This window comes from Grammomys surdaster, unplaced genomic scaffold (assembly GCF_004785775.1).
Source record: "Grammomys surdaster isolate TR1022 unplaced genomic scaffold, NIH_TR_1.0 139, whole genome shotgun sequence".
Taxonomy (NCBI): Eukaryota; Metazoa; Chordata; class Mammalia; order Rodentia; family Muridae; genus Grammomys; species Grammomys surdaster.
The window spans coordinates 8,894,835-8,910,591 of NW_021604597.1; the positions used below are offsets into that span (position 1 = coordinate 8,894,835).

At 41.8% G+C, this 15,757-nt stretch overlaps 1 protein-coding gene across 1 annotated transcript in view; it reads right to left on the reverse strand.

Annotated features, from left to right (window-relative positions):
• Nucleotides 1-260: 260 nt before the first annotated feature.
• The window catches only part of Clrn1 (clarin 1), a 22,444-nt gene continuing 6,947 nt past the window's right edge, over nucleotides 261-15,757 (reverse strand). Inside the window, exons 3-4 of the mRNA XM_028763675.1 lie at nucleotides 12,261-12,440; nucleotides 261-874 (exon numbers count right to left, since the gene is read on the reverse strand). Coding sequence (XP_028619508.1) covers nucleotides 609-874; nucleotides 12,261-12,440 — 446 coding nt within the window. The 3' untranslated portion in view covers nucleotides 261-608. The remainder of the gene's footprint in view (nucleotides 875-12,260; nucleotides 12,441-15,757) is intronic.

A 15,757-nucleotide genomic window follows, 5' to 3' on the forward strand; every position in this document is an offset into this window, starting at 1 on the left:
TCTTTCTTTCTTTCTTTCTTTCTTTCTTTCTTTCTTTCTTTCTTTCTTTCTTTCTTTCTTTCTTTCTTCTTCCTGGCTTGCTGGCTTGCTTGTTTGCTTATAAAGTTTTCTGGTGTTGACCACCAGACATAATAACATCATGCTGTAAGCAAACTTACAAAGAACCTGAAGCCTTTTGAAGATTCAATGCACTGTCAATTTAGGATGCCAATTTCACCTCTGCTTTTCGGGATCTGTGACAACAAATATGTGGACAATTAGAAATAACATCTGTTTTATTAAACTATATGCCACGTGCCTGTTGAATTCTCCTTGGTAGGACATGCATCTAATCATTCAATAAGGACTTAGAGTAACCATCTGGCCATCTGGCCAACTGCTTTGGACTAACTATGCCTGCAGTTTCCCACCAGGCAGAACACCTTTCTGAAACCATCCTTCTGCTTTCCTTATTTTCCAGCTGGAATCCTTACTACATGCTCTGTAAACATAACATAAAGAGGACTCGGTGCTTAAGAAGTCTAAACGCACAGATGAAATCAACCACATCTAAATGTGGCCAAAGAAAGTCCATTTCCTTATTGAGAAATTATGGAGATATTTGCTTTTCAGTACATTAAATCTGAAGCTACATTAGTAGTCTCTGTTTCTTTAGATTTTGTGAAAGGGAACTGAAATCCAGCAAGTCGTATCAGGAGCCCATTCAAAAAATGAACAAAAAAGCAAATGAAAACAACCCAGAATGAGGTGGTATAGTTTTCATTTTGCGTTCTGTAGGCATAGGTCCCTTCTTTAAAATTTGCAATTTTCTCTGAAAGGCGGTGGATTTTCACTTCAGAGGCAAACAATATCATGACAAGACAGCCACAGGAGCCTGCAACACAAAGAACAGACAACAGCTTAGGACAAATATTACCTGATTGTAAGAGTCAAAGAGGACATCAATGAGCAAACCATAGACAACATGTCTCCACCATACTCAGCCACGCTCTTCTCAAAAATAATACCATTGTAAAACTGCAATCATGCGCTTGATTCTAGCACTTTGGAAATGGCTGTGAAAAATATTTGTATGGGGAGGGGACATTGATGGCTTGAATATGGCAGTTAGAATCAAGCGGATCTTACTGCAGCCTGCATTGCTGGACACCTTCAAAGCACACTGACAAACCCAACTGCTAAGCAGCCACTGTGGCTTCAAGAGAACACATTTCTCTGTACTTCACAGGTGATAAAGGACAAATGTCAGTCATTTAAACCCTTCTGAAAGGTCCCTGATTTCCTCATAAAAATAGTACCATGACCCCTCCAACTCTCAACTTGTCAACACTGCCCAGAGGAGTACCTGGGCCAAAGGTAGCTTTGGATAAAATGTTGCTGACCAAGAGTATACCTGTTCTCTTTATAGCTGAATTCAGATTTCAGCTGGGCATGTGGCTGCCTTTAATAAATTCAGGTGAGTTGAGGGTAGGTGAGGTGAAGCAGGAACTTTCTGCTTCCCTTCCTTCTCATAACTGAAATATGGATGCAATGCCTTCTGGGGACATTTTGGCCCAGGTGGCATCAGAAATGGAAGCTATGGGGCAGGGGAGATAGCTCTCTGGTTAAAGTACATACTGTACAAGTGTAAGCACCAGAGTTCAGATCCTCAGAACCCACGTAATTGCTGGGTAGGTGTGGTGGTCACCCTGTAATTCAGGCCTTTCCACCTTCAAGTGGATGGACTCAGGGACAGAAGCAAGTAGCAAGTGCGACCAGACCTAGAGGATGGAGGGCTAGGATTCCTGAAAGCTTTGATAGCTACTGCGTTATTTAGGCTGACAATAAGCGGTTCTTACTAGTGGTTGACTAGCTGAGATGGCTTTCTGACTTTGGTCAAACCAGTTGAGTTCAAACCCAAATTTCTTCTCTTAATATATAAAATTAAATGATTGGAATCCCCAAATTGCATCTTCAGTTACATCATCTGTAATATGTGGACATTTCCTGATTAGATTTTGACATTGGAATTGATACATATAAATGAGCAATTAATAGTTTGTCTTACGATGCTTATATACCACTTTTTTTTATTTCTTGCAATCTTTTCTAAAGACTTTATTTTATATGCATGAGTGTTTTGCTCACATGTATGTCTACATGCCTGGTGCCCGGAGGAGTCAGACAAGGGTACCAGATCCCCAGGGACTGGAGTTCCAAACAGTTGTGAGCCACCACATTGGTATTAGTATCAAACCTGGGTCCTCTGCAAGAACAGTAAGTGCTCTTAATTGCTGAGCCATCTCTCCAGCCACTCTTGTTCCAAATCAGAATCTGTTGCACTGTCCTACCCCACACCAGGAATGTCTTACTACATCTAACTATAATACAGTTATTTCTTCAAGTAGGATTATTGTCAACTTAGCACGTGACTCTTTTTATTCATTGATTTCAATTACTTCAAATATTGTGGGAGCAGCAACATGGTCTTGGTTACCATTCATTAATTCTTTCATTCATTTGTTTTCAGATAGATGTATTATATGCCAGGCACAGAGATAGTAGTGGAGATCCAACTCGGAAAGAAAATATACATGGTCTCTGCTCCCAAAGATAGCTAGAAACAATTATAAACTATTACAGTGAGTGTCACAATAGGGAATGTGGGTCAATATTAGCAAGGCAGGCAGCATCCTCAGGTGTGTGTGTGTGTGTGTGTGTGTGTATAAAGTTGGTTCACAAAGGAAGGCTGGGTTGTATAGGAGAATCCAGTAAGTGTGGGCACAGGGCCCCATGCCTTCTCCAGAAAGCAGGCTTGGATTGCTGCATAGATAGAAACTGATAACTGATTGTGGGGGGAGGGCAGGAGACATGAAGAGGAAAGGTGAAGTCATGTTTCTGCTATGGGACTTCACAAAAATGCACCTGTCATCCTAGCACTTGTGATGTGGAGGCAGGAGGATTGAATGAAAAATAGAAGTAAAAAATAAAGGCAGGCAGGCCGGCAGACAGACAGATGAGAAAGAGAGAATGAATGAATGAATGAATGAATGAATGAATGAATGAATGAATGAATTGCACCTGGGGGCGGCCCCATCAAGTCAGTCATCATCATACAACAGTACAAACAGTGAAATGATATTGCTTTCTCAATGCTTCATGTCCTCCCGGCCCTGGCGTGACCCTGGAAAGATTCCTTTGTGAGATTTGTCAGCCTAACTATTTTTGTATTCTGAGCTTCAAACCAGAGCGCTCCCCTTGCAAGCCATATGATTCCTTTATTGTTAGACCCTAACAAAAAGGCTGAGATGCTGTTTTCTCTTTATCCTTTATTTGAAAATTGTAGAGAAAAATGCCATTCCTGTTACAGTAAGAGCTTCCTTTGTCTGAGGAGATGGTGAGTTTCAGACAGGAGAGGAAGACTATTTCCTCAGTGCCTGAAAGGAAAATTCAAGCTCAGTTTCCTTTTCAAGTCATTAAATATTTTAAAGGGATACTTTGTTAAGGGGACAGAGTCTTAGTGAGCCTGCATTTCGGATTTCTTAGTAAAGTCACCTGCACTTCTTGAAATGCAAACAGTAGCTCATCTGTCAAGATCATGAGAAACCCGGACACAGTATATGGGCTAATAGAGTGGTCTGTAACTTCTCTCTGGACTCTGGGTTTGACCACAACCAACTTTGTTATCTTGAAGTCAGAGGACAGAAACCAAGCCTAAGCCCTAGACAAACTGCCTGGGACTACTAAAGAGAATCAACTCAGTGTGAATTGGAGATATTTTCGCTTCTCTTTGTCCATATCTACAAAAGAGATGTGGGATCAAGGATAACTATTTATGACTTAGCGACCAAAAGACATACATGAAGGCTTTTTCACTGTGTGGCCTGGCTGCTTGGGATGTGGAGAGAGGTGGGTTGAGAGATGTGAGAGGTGGTGGGAACAGGGCTTGTCACATTTCCAAAATGATTCTCTATCACAGCAAGAACGGCCTGTACATCATGTCACCTATTTAGAGGGTCTTACTTTGTTCCCTTTTGAAACTTTCTTTTGAAAGTTCTCCCTCCCACAAAGAGTGGTGTGCTTGAAGTCAGTGGAACACGTCCACCTGGAGAACATGACTGAAGTATAGTCCATACTGCTGGGACCCTAGAGTTGGTACCCTTACAGACCTGAACTCATATTCAGGGCTGTGTGGTTATCTTGCTGGGGTCAGCCCTCCCAAGCACATGTTGGTGACTGCTGGTACGTATCCCTGAGCACTATGAGTTTCTTAGGAACACCCATTTGATAGCTCAATGGCATGCCCCTCAATATATACTCAAAGCCTTTCCTGGATGAGATGAAGCCAAACTGAGACAAGAAGCAGACTGAACAGGAACTGATGGGTCGTTGTCTCTTACTCATGTGCAGAGGCTATCAGAGTCAAGAATTCTAAATTTAAATCCCTCCTAGGCCCTTCTGGAGGGACAGTTCCTGGGACAGAAAATTCAACACATTGTATTTAATGGTTTAATTAACTTTAAACTTAAATGTTTCAATGCATACTTATAGATTTTCATTTGTATTCTCTGAAGGCCTTACAAGTGTTAGAATTAAGCTTGTGTGTCCTTCTTCTCTTTTATTTCAGTGAACATGTTACCTCAAACCCCCTCACTCAGCTGGAGGCACTGGGGCAGCTCCCCAATGTGTCTGTCCATCTGATCATCTCCGCTGTACTCACAGAAAAGTTAGAATGAACCAGACTTTGGACATTCACTGAACCTCACTCACACTAGAATTTGGAAAACAACTGGGCACAAAGCCTACATTTGCAGCCTAGTGTCACACCCAATGACCACAACCTCTTTCTTGTCATCTGTCTGATTCCCCCACCATCTGGATGGTGCTACCGTTATGCTCCCCTCTTTAATGGCTTTGATTACTGAGCTAATTTCTAAGCGGATAAGATAGCTGAGTGATAGGGCTGTCGAACCATGAATGATCAGACATTGACAAATGCTCGTGATGTTCGAGATACTGCACACTCTGGCTCTCATCTGGCAGCTGCTTGGGAGTGCTGAGTCAGGTGCCTGTCTCCTCAGGCCAGACAACACAAGGAACATAGATCACAGCCAGTAAGAAAACTGCTTTTCCCATTCTGCTTAGCCTTGAGCATAACTATATTTTGAGTGAGAACACCTCTCAGGGTCTATGGGTATCCACTGTGTTGTGGGCTGATGTCCTCACAGGGGAAGGAATTCTGAAATTATCGTACTAGCACTAAATTCTGATTTTGGAAGATAAAAAATTAGAATGCCAGTTTCTTTGAAAGTAATGGCCAACATCTGCAGAATGAAAACACATGTCTTCTAGGTGAGAAATAGTAGAGGCATCCCCTGTCTAACATAGAACGATCAATTACTTCTTTAGCACCTTGAAAGATGAAAAATAAGGGTGGGGAATTCACATCTTAATAGGTGTGGTGTTGATCTCCTGTGTGTGACTTTATACAGTGCCACTCATTGAAGGTGAGGTCTCTTACCTTCAGTAATGACTTCATTCCTATGTATTCCTAGACCATTCCTAGGTAGAAGCTTTCGGATTCCACACTGCTACAAAGCCACCACATAGAGAGGGAGTCAACAGACACCAAAGAGTGAATTTTAAAGTTGTGATAGCAAGCAGTTTGTCTACGTGGTTACACAGAAGAGTTGCAGGAAAAAGGAGCAACATTAGTTAAGCTAAGCTTCCCCTGTCTTCTATAATAGGTGGTTAAACGCCCCATGTTTCCCTGAGTTTTCTCAGTGTTCTCTTATTGAGTGGGGTCTAAAAACACGACGCTTGATGTAAATGGTGTTTTAAAGAAGAATGTCATTGTTGCTAGTGGATATGCAGAGCTGGTTTTGTTTTATGCATTCATTCCACAAATACCATACAGCTACTGCACTATTCTGGGCCCTGAGGATACATGACGAAACCAGACAGGGTTTAGAACATCTTTTCTTCACGGAGCCCTCAGTGGTTGGTAGATAGGACAGCGAGAGATGGGGTAACAAAGTAAGTAAGTATATCCCACAGTTGAGCGGAGTGTATGTAATAAGGAGAATAGAATAAACCAGGTAGGGAGGGTATACAGACGGAAGGGTGGTGAGTCCTTGTGCAGATAAGTTTCCAGTATATCCTGAAGGAAGTCAGGGAGAGCGTGAATATATGGAAGGAAGGGTACTTCAGAAAGAGGGCCACAGTTATGAAAATGAAGCCAGGCATGATAAGCTCTGGCTTGTCCGCTAGTTCCCTAGCTCCCAAATAATGTCTCGGAGGTTTATTATTTATTAGGCTTATTTACTAGGCTTAAGGCCTAGGCCTTAAGCTACACTTGTTCCCTGACTAGCTCATAACTCAGTTAACCCATTTATACTACTCTATGTCTGCCACGTGGCTGGTTACCCCCCCCCCCGCCCCCAGTTTCAACTTCCCTGAACTGGGGTGGAGAAATTCCCTCACCTGACTATCTCTCAGAGTTCCTCTCTTCCTGCCAGACATCCCGCCTTCCAATCCTGCCTCAGTTTATTTTTATTAGACTTGTATTTTAACCAATCAAGAGGTGCCCAAGGCATTCAAGGAAGGACAAGAGACACACTTTCACATAGTGCGTATAAACATTATCCCAACAGGTATGTTAAGCAAAGAGAGGGGTGCAGAGAGTGGCAGGAGATCAGCCAGCCATAGCATGTGTTCTGAGCCCCAGCTGTGTATTTCCCTAGTGCACACAGCAGGGGATGCTTTTGGAGGCTGTAGTAAGGTCCTGGTCTTTGATGCTCAACAAAACAGAAAGGAAGACATACTTGATGAATAGAACAAGAATCCCTGTAACTGTGACAGAAAAGAAGATGAACACATTAATGTCCATGGTCCTGGGTATTGATGATCAGCAAACTAAATCATCTCATAACGCACTGGCCCTTTACTGCTGTCCTGCATTTGAAAATGAACTTCCATGACTGTACCATTACACTTTGCTTCCTGCTTTGGCTCTATTTTAAGGTCTGTGCAGAACCTAGTAGGATATCTTCAGTACTGGCTTTTCCACAAGTAGACATCTCTGATTCTTTCTCAGAGTCCAGAAAAAGCATCTCCATCATGAAGACCAAAAAAAAAAAAAAAGGTACACATTGTGTACACTGACAGTTTCAGAACATGTCCTACAAGCTTACATATATTGGAGAGGCTAGGGTAGTATTAATACTGAATATATATGTAATGAAAGAATCCTTCTATTTTTTTATGCTGTTTTTTATTTTTCCTGTTTTCATGTTTCAAATATGATAGTGTTTATTTTTGTTCTGTGCCATAACTGTAACCATAATTAAGTGGGCTCATATTAGAAGCATGCCTTCTAAAGAAAGGCATAGATTATATGTTTGTTTTGCTTGGTATAACTCAAGACACATTGTCATCAATACAACTGCAGTAAGTCCAGATTTGGGTAGTTTTCATCACCCCACAAAGGCCTATAAAGTATGGTGTCAACTGCAGAGAATATGCCTAACTACTGGGATTTTGTACCAATGGTCCCTGGCAAGTCTTTCACATGAAGGAAGGCCTGGCTAAGCCTCTCCACACTCATGTCGGCAGCGCTGAGAGTCAAATACATAAGAACTCAATATGCTCAAATACCAATGTGCCTCTGTGAACGTGTGGGGCTAGTCACCTCCATGCTCAGCACCCTCTCTTATGGTTCCTTCATCTTCTCTGCCTCCTGAACGTGGAAACATCTTTCTGTGTCCCCCATCATGGCAGCACTGTATTACCTCCAGCTTCTCTCACAGCAGGACACCTTTATTCAAAGCTCACTGGTTATTTCTGTCTTGAAACATTCCCCTCAAAGCCTTTAAACACCACACTCTCCTGAGTTTCCTTCTCTCAATATTCTTTGCTACACCCTTCCTCTTCAGTTCTCAGAGCCACTCACTGTGTTCTTTGGAGTTGGCCTTGACCAGTTTTTTTTCTGAGTGCATTCTCCTAGCAGATGATCCCACCCGTTTTTATTCTACATAATTCCTGTACCCTAGCAACAAGTAAGTTTAAGTCTTTCATCTAGACTTGTTCTCTCAACAGTAGACTCATATGTCCACCTGTCTCTGTAACACCTGTACTTGGGCCTCTCAGAGCATCCCAGAACTGATGTGCCCCCACATGGACCATTTAATTTCTAGAAATAAGCGCCTGTCCTTAAAGGGTAACCCTGAGCCCCACTTTGCCTGTCTACCTCAGAGAATGTCATCGCCATTTATTCGTTTTCCTCCATCTCCGAGACAGTAGCATGGGTTTCAACCAGACATGTCTTAAAGAGGTAATTCTACCATACACTTTAAAATTGTCAAAAGCTCGCTGCAATTAAAATCCACTCTAAAACATTTAACACAGCTTTTAAGCTCTGATATTAACTGTCTCATATGATCCCTCCAGCTCCGCTTAAACATTTAAATTAATGAATGTGCAGTTCTTCTCACTGTCTGTCCCTCCCGCTGTATGAGCTTCCTTTCTGTTCTCTCACAGAGCTGTCCTTCCCCAGGGTCTTCTATGTGCTTGCTCTGCTGCTTGGGAAGCTCTCGCTGAGGGCTCTCAGCAACTCAACTTCTGGGCGTAGACTCTGTTCAAAATTCAAAGCCTGATCCCTGCTTCCATTGTCAGAGTAATCTAGTTATCACCCTTAGAAGTATGGCACTATGTAGTTATTTAATTATTTACATGCACTTTTGTTGACTCTTGCAGTAGGCAGGCTGGCTTCACTGTGGAATCGTCAGTGGACGGCCGTGTAACCAATACTCTGTCTGCCAAGTAAGCTAAGTGAACACACCTGTGGCACTGGTCCCCAACCCAGTCTGCATTTAAGATCACTTCATTTGAAAAACACTAAACCAAAGTCCAAAATCAGTACCTAAGCCCCACCCCCAGAGCCTACAGCTTAATTAGCATGGTATGGGGACCTGGGATCAATAATTTTAAGAAAGTTCATTAGGGTATTTTTATGTCTCGGGTAAGGCAATCACTGCCCCAAATGGACAATGTGGGTCTAGTAAGATATTACCTAAATCTTACATTGGGGGAAAAAGGCTTCTTAAAACTAGTTTGTAACTGACTAGAGGAGAAAGCAAATTAACTGATTTCAACAATAGTAGTGGCCATGAATGTTATACAGAGAAGGATGAGGCATACAAATTACATTGGAATCTCTAAGGAATCAAAGCCGTATGCAGGATCTTGGGCTGTGAGCATCGGCAACCTGCAGTAGTGAGTGCAGCCATGGATGCTGGATCCAATAGGTGGTGTTTCTCTTTCTTCCTCCTTTGTTCTAAAGAACTGACAAACTCCACATAGAGAACTGGAAGGGGTCATTTTCTCTCTCTCCTCTCCTCTCCTCTCCTCTCCTCTCCTCTCCTCATGGCCCCTGACACATGTATGGCACAGAGTTGTGCCTTTGTAGAGCCTGCAGCCTACTTCGAGAGTCAGGCAAAAGGGTGTGGGTCCCTTCCTAGCCAGGAAGGATCCATCTAAAATATGGCCCCATGATGATTTTAGTGTGGAGAACTGGAGAGGCCAGAGGCAAGAGGTCCAGGAGGCATGGGCAGCATCTATAAGCACAGATTTCTGAGCTCTGTAAAATGGAGATAGAAATAGGAAGGACTCCATGAAAAGGAAACTCCTGGGTGTCTCCTAATGGCTGTGACTAACCTAACGTGAACGACCTCTAATACAGACGCTGCTCTAGGACTATCCATAGCGACTCCCGTTTAAAGGGTTTGTGGGAAAGCACTCTGGAAATTTACTTCATCACAATCAGGATTTAGAAGTGGGGTCTGCATGGATATTTGAGATTTAGGTAAACATTTCCCAAACTCTAGGCAAACTCTGATTTTCTGGTGTGGATTTAGAAGGAATGAGATGGTTTGTGCTTCAAGAATGACCTGTGACCCCCAGAGGCTACAGCCTCTCACCCTATCTGATCTTCATTTTATTGGTGTATGCAAGTTCGTTTTATTTACTGAAAAAAAAAAGGGAGGGGGAATTCAGAAGCATTAACTGCTCTAACAACGCAGGCTCCTTGCAAGGCATTGCTCTGGACATGTCTGCTTCCCTTCTCCCTCTGCCCTGCACACCCCTTTCTTCCTTGATATATGCTAGATGTATCATATCCCCACTTTTCCAAGTGCAGTATCAATGAAGATGCAGCGTGAGCACAAGACTGCTCTTTGTGTGTCTATTTGTGTGTCCGTGTTCTGCTTGCATCAGACGCGGTTGGAGAACGAGGTGAGAACTAGATTAAATCATCCTGCCATTCAGATACTGCCCGTTAGGCTGTCCACCAGAACTCGCCATTGGTCTGCAAATGGGCTTCTCTTCTGAACTGCACCCAGAGATGGAGAGCTAGGTGACTGAATCTATTAATAAGTCGAAGTGTCTCCCCTGCAAACCAGCCAGCTTCTCTTTCCTCTACTTTGTGGTGCTGGGTCAAGATCTCCGAGCTAGTTTTGCCTTGTCAGCTGTTTAGCTAACCTCTGCTCAGTGACTAGAAAAGACCTGCTCTTTCCAGTGAGTGACATAATCTGCAAATGCTCCATCCTTGACCTTCCTGTAAGATTGAGTTGCTATCTCGGCTTCTGTGTCCCACCTTGAGCCTGTACCTTTTTCACCTCAGTCCAAAGCCAGTCCTTGCCATATTCCTGCCTGTTGCTCTCTGGCACAGGTCTTCCTGCCTCTATGGGTTGCAATGCTAACTTTATCTCAGTAGGGTTCTGATTTCTCTCACCAAGGCATCTAGGTGATCAGGTTAACGCCACTTTTCCAGGCTTGTTTTTTCAAGTCAAAGAATGCATGTGAAAGTGTTTACTATATACAGAAAGCTTCATGCTGGATGCTTCTGCCATAGACAACTCCTTGGTCTACCCTCATAGAATACTCACTACTGTGATATATACAGTTGTATTGTAGGTGTGTAAAACACATGGAGAAAGTAGAATCCCTGCTGGAGAGAGATCTCTTTTGGTGGGGTGAATAATTTGGCTAGCAAGGTGTAAGTGGGGAACACCCTAGGTATGTGTGTGTGTGGGTGTGGGTGTGGGTATGTGTGTGTGTGTGGGTGTGGGTGTGGGTGTGGGTATGTGTGTGTAAGTAGCAAGTACATTGCCTTCTTGAACCAAGTACATTGCCTTCTTGAACCTATTATCCTCTGTTGGTTGCAGGGCTCTGTCTTCTAGGCAGGCACCTGTACAAATTGGTGCTGGAATTGGGTTGTATGGGAGAAGGGACTAGTGTCAACAGGAATGAGTCTGTGCTGGCTGCCTCATAGCTAGCTGCCAAGAGCAACTTCAAAGCAGAATGAAATTGTCCAACAGGGATTGTCATTAGATATTTGGCTGGTGTGTGCTGTAATCTTCCAAAAATCATCAATAAACCATGATATAATGTTGCACTAACTACAAGTTTGGAATGGTGTAAAGTCAGAGACATCCTAGAGAAAGATAGCCATGAATTATGTAAATATATTTCACTTTCTTATTTTTTTCCTTCAACAATGTGTTATAAGCACCTTGCAACACAGATTAGATTTTTCATTAAGTCCAGTTATGAAGTTGAATGTATCTGTCAGAGCATTGACCTTTGAGTGGACAGGGTATCTTTACTCAGATGCAGCTATCATTAGGCTACATGAAGTACCGACAGTCCTGCATATGACTATCTATGGATGCCTTTATCACTTTTATATGAAAAAATTTAAATATATTTAATGACTAAATAATTGCACACTCGTGAACATTTGGAAAGATTGGTAACCATGAGCGACAATAAAACCATTCGCAGTTTCAATACTCAGTGCTAACCACAGCTGCTAAAGTATCCCCACCCATTTTTTAATGTATAAATATAGCCTCTATATTGTGTGTGAAAGAGCATATGACTATATAAGCAATTTCAACAATACCTTATATGTATATTTTCTTTATAATTCAATAGGTTCATAATATTTGTAAAATCTTACTGCTGTTTCCATTTAACATTTAATATAAGCATTAATCTTTTTGAGTATGTCTCGAAAATTATAATGTGAAGATTGTAGTCCTTCACATAGACTACCATAATGTATATGACGAATTCCATATTGTTAGATAATTATAGTATTTCTGCACTGTTTGCTGTTGTGCATAATACTACATGCATAGATGTTGTAACTATATTTAGTCAGGGCATCTTTTCACACACTGAAAAGCACTTTGTCTTTGGAGGTAGAATTTTATACTTGCCTGAAATGAAGCTGATCAGATACAGCCCCAGTGGTCCATGCAGAGTTTCAAAGGGCTTGCCAAAAGCATTGTACATGAAGAAGGCTGTCCCCACCATGGTTAAGATGACAAGAATCATGGAGAAGAGAATAATATTGACGTGGATGCTTACAGGGATGGCTTGGACCAAATCTGGGAAGACTGAGGATAAACCAAGATTCAGAGGAATTTTATGGTCAGTAGTCTGCAAGTGCGACTTAAAATGTAAGCTTTCTTCTCTTACATGCTTTCGAACAATCACTTAAAAGCATTTTGATGAAGACTTTTCCCCCCTCACTTACCAGTTTACAAGGGGTTTGCCCAAAGATTTAAAGGTGGGATCATTTCATAGACTTCGGCAGTACAATATGGTACTAGAGAGTGCCGGGGATTCTTCTGCCCTTGATTATACATCAGTGGATTTGTAACTTAAAAGTGGACATCTTTTAAAATCTATCTAAACTTATAATATTTTAAATTCGAATTCATCTTGGAGGAGTCAAACACCGGGCAATTTTTTTTATCACCCTTGATTGCTATAATGTAAAAAAGTGGTTTCCAGGCCACAACAGTCAAGAACTGGGGATTTTCAATCAACTTCAATATTTTGATGTAGTACAAAGCTATGGGAAAAGGATTTATGGTACTACAAGAAATATTTTTCCATTTAGTAAGCAGGCCAAATCTATTTCTAGATTTTGTATTCAGGCCAAATTATCCTTGTCTGCTTACAAGATGGAAGCCTTACACACGTCAAACTTATCTGTGCTACATCAGTGCTCTCACCTCCAGCAAATCTGGACTGCACAGGAAGGAAAGTGCAGTTCCACAAGCTTTAGTTTCCCAAGCTCGAACCCATGCTTAATTAATACATTGAGCATCTACTATGTGTCAGCCATTGCTTGGAAAGCCAGAGGTGGGTGGAGCCATAAAACAAGGCAGAGAAAGACCTATATGTCTTCTACAGAGCTTGTGACCTGATGAAAGCACACAGGCAAATGGTAAGTGAGCAAACAAATTCGATTGTTCACTAAAGGTGTTCACTAAGGTCTCCCTTTATACCGGTGTCACTTCACCTTTAAGAGTTAGAGTAATTTTCTCATTGCCTTTCAGGAGTAACTATAGATGGAGCTTAGCTGTCTTTTATCATCCTATGATAAGGATGATGCACATGAAAACTCTTTTTTCTTTTTTAAATCTACTTTCTATAAACTGGGTCTCCTGAGTCCAAAACATTTAGTCAAGGTGTCAGGAAAGGGAACCTTTGTGCAGTTTTCTTGGAAATAAAAATTGGGAAGACCTTCTTGATGCTGGGCTGTTCATGTCCTTTAGCTCAGCAACTTTTCTTATTCACTCTTGAGCATATTCTTATGCCTCTCTTGAGCATATTTAGGCACATGAGTCCACTGAAGTATTATAAATATAGTCAGTGCTGAAAAGCCTGGGAAGAGCTTGCATGCATAGGAATAGTGCACACAATCCCATACAATGGAATTGTACAGCTATTGGAACAATTTTATAGGAACAGATGTAGAATTACCATCAGAATGGGATGTGAGATAGAAAGAAACCAACCACATAGAGGGAAACGTGCATCCTCCTACCATTTGGGGGGAAGCCAAAGGGATGTGTTTATAATGATTATTTAAGTACTCTGCTCTCCTGACTGAATTCTCTATACAGGTGAGATAGGTATATTGTTAAAATCTGAAGCGTAGGAGGCTCAAGAGAAGGCTCAGTAAGTGCATCTGCTCTGTAAGCATGAACACTCAAGTTCAAGTTCCCAGCACCTATGTGAAAAGCAGGTGTGGTGGTTTGTATATGCTTGGCCCAGGGAGTTGTACTATTAGGAGGTGTGGCCTTGTTGGAGTAGGTGTGTCACTCTGGGCATGGATTTAAGACCCTCACCCTAGCTGCCTGGAAGTCAGTATTCTGCTAGCAGACTTCAGATGATGATGTAGAAATCTCAGCTCCTCCTGCACCACACCTGCCTGGATGATAATGGACTGAACCTCTGAACCTGTAAGCTAGCCCCAATTAAATGTTGTTCTTATAAGAATTGCCTTGGTCATGGTGTCTGTTCACAGCAATAAAACCCTAAGTAAGACTGCAGGGCATAGATATACACACCAAGCATTGAAAGGCAGAAGGCAGAGTCAGGTGGATCCTAGGAGCTCACTGGCCAGCCAGCCAACCTAGTAAAAATGGTGAGATTCCTGGTGTGTGTGTGTGTGTGTGTGTGTGTGTGTGTGTGTGTGTGAGAGAGAGAGAGAGAGAGAGAGAGAGAGAGAGAGAGAGAGAGGAGAGATTTGGCCTGTATCAAATATATATATATATATATTTGAAATATATATATATATTTTTTTTTTCCAAACAGGATCTCACTACTTTATCCCTGGGTAGTCTGGAACTGGGTCTGAACTCACTCTGTAGACCAAGATGGCCACACACTCACAGAGATCCACCTGCCTCTGCCTCTCAAATGCTAGGATTAAGAGACCACGCTAATGCCCGTAGAGACCCTGTCTTAAATGGAATGTGGTAGAAAATGAAAGAAGAAAGGAAGACATTCCACATCCTCCTCTGGCCTTAGCATACAGTAGCACAGGCACTTGCACTTGTACACACATATGCATAACACACACACACACACACACACACACAAACCTGAGTCTATGTGCTATGCCCAAGATCTATACTTAGTTTGTGGCAGAATAGGGATTTGGACTCAAGTCCTCACTCTGATCCACTATGCTACAGCAGCTTTCAAGTCTGGCCTGTGTGTCACAGCTAAGATTATGTCCAGAAGAAAGTAAAAAATTAATAAAAATTCTAAAAATAAATAAATTAACAAAAATTATAGAAATTAATAGCATTGCTTCAGAAGAAACAGGCTGAAGAAGCTCCACTTTGTACTCTTTTTATACTGTTCAGAAGAAACTTTTATTTTGCTTCAAGCATTATGTATTCAATTAAAGTGTGAATACATTTAATACATTTAATGGACATGTAACAATTCCTCTGATTGCTGCAAATGGAAAGACACATAGGAGGTATATCATCCAAACACAACTCGTCCACAATTTATGGCTAAAGTTTGACATTTGAACAAACCTTATCTATAAAATGACTTTGAGACAGCCAGGGAAAACTGAGAATGAGATTGGTATTAGATGATGTTTCATAATTATTATTGATTTCATTGATTTTATTTCATTGTGCTATTGTGGTAGTTTTAAAGGCCTTATCTGTTAGAAATGAGATGGGTCGATGGATAGATGGATGGATGAATGGATAGAAGGAAGGGTGGATGGATGCATGGAAGGAAGGATGGAGGGAGGGAGGGAAGGACAGATGGATGGATAGATGGATGGATGAACGGAAGGATGGATGGATGGAAGGATGGAAGGAAGGATGGAGGGAGGGAGGGAAGGATGGATGGATAGATGGATGGATGAATGGATAGAAGGAAGGATGGA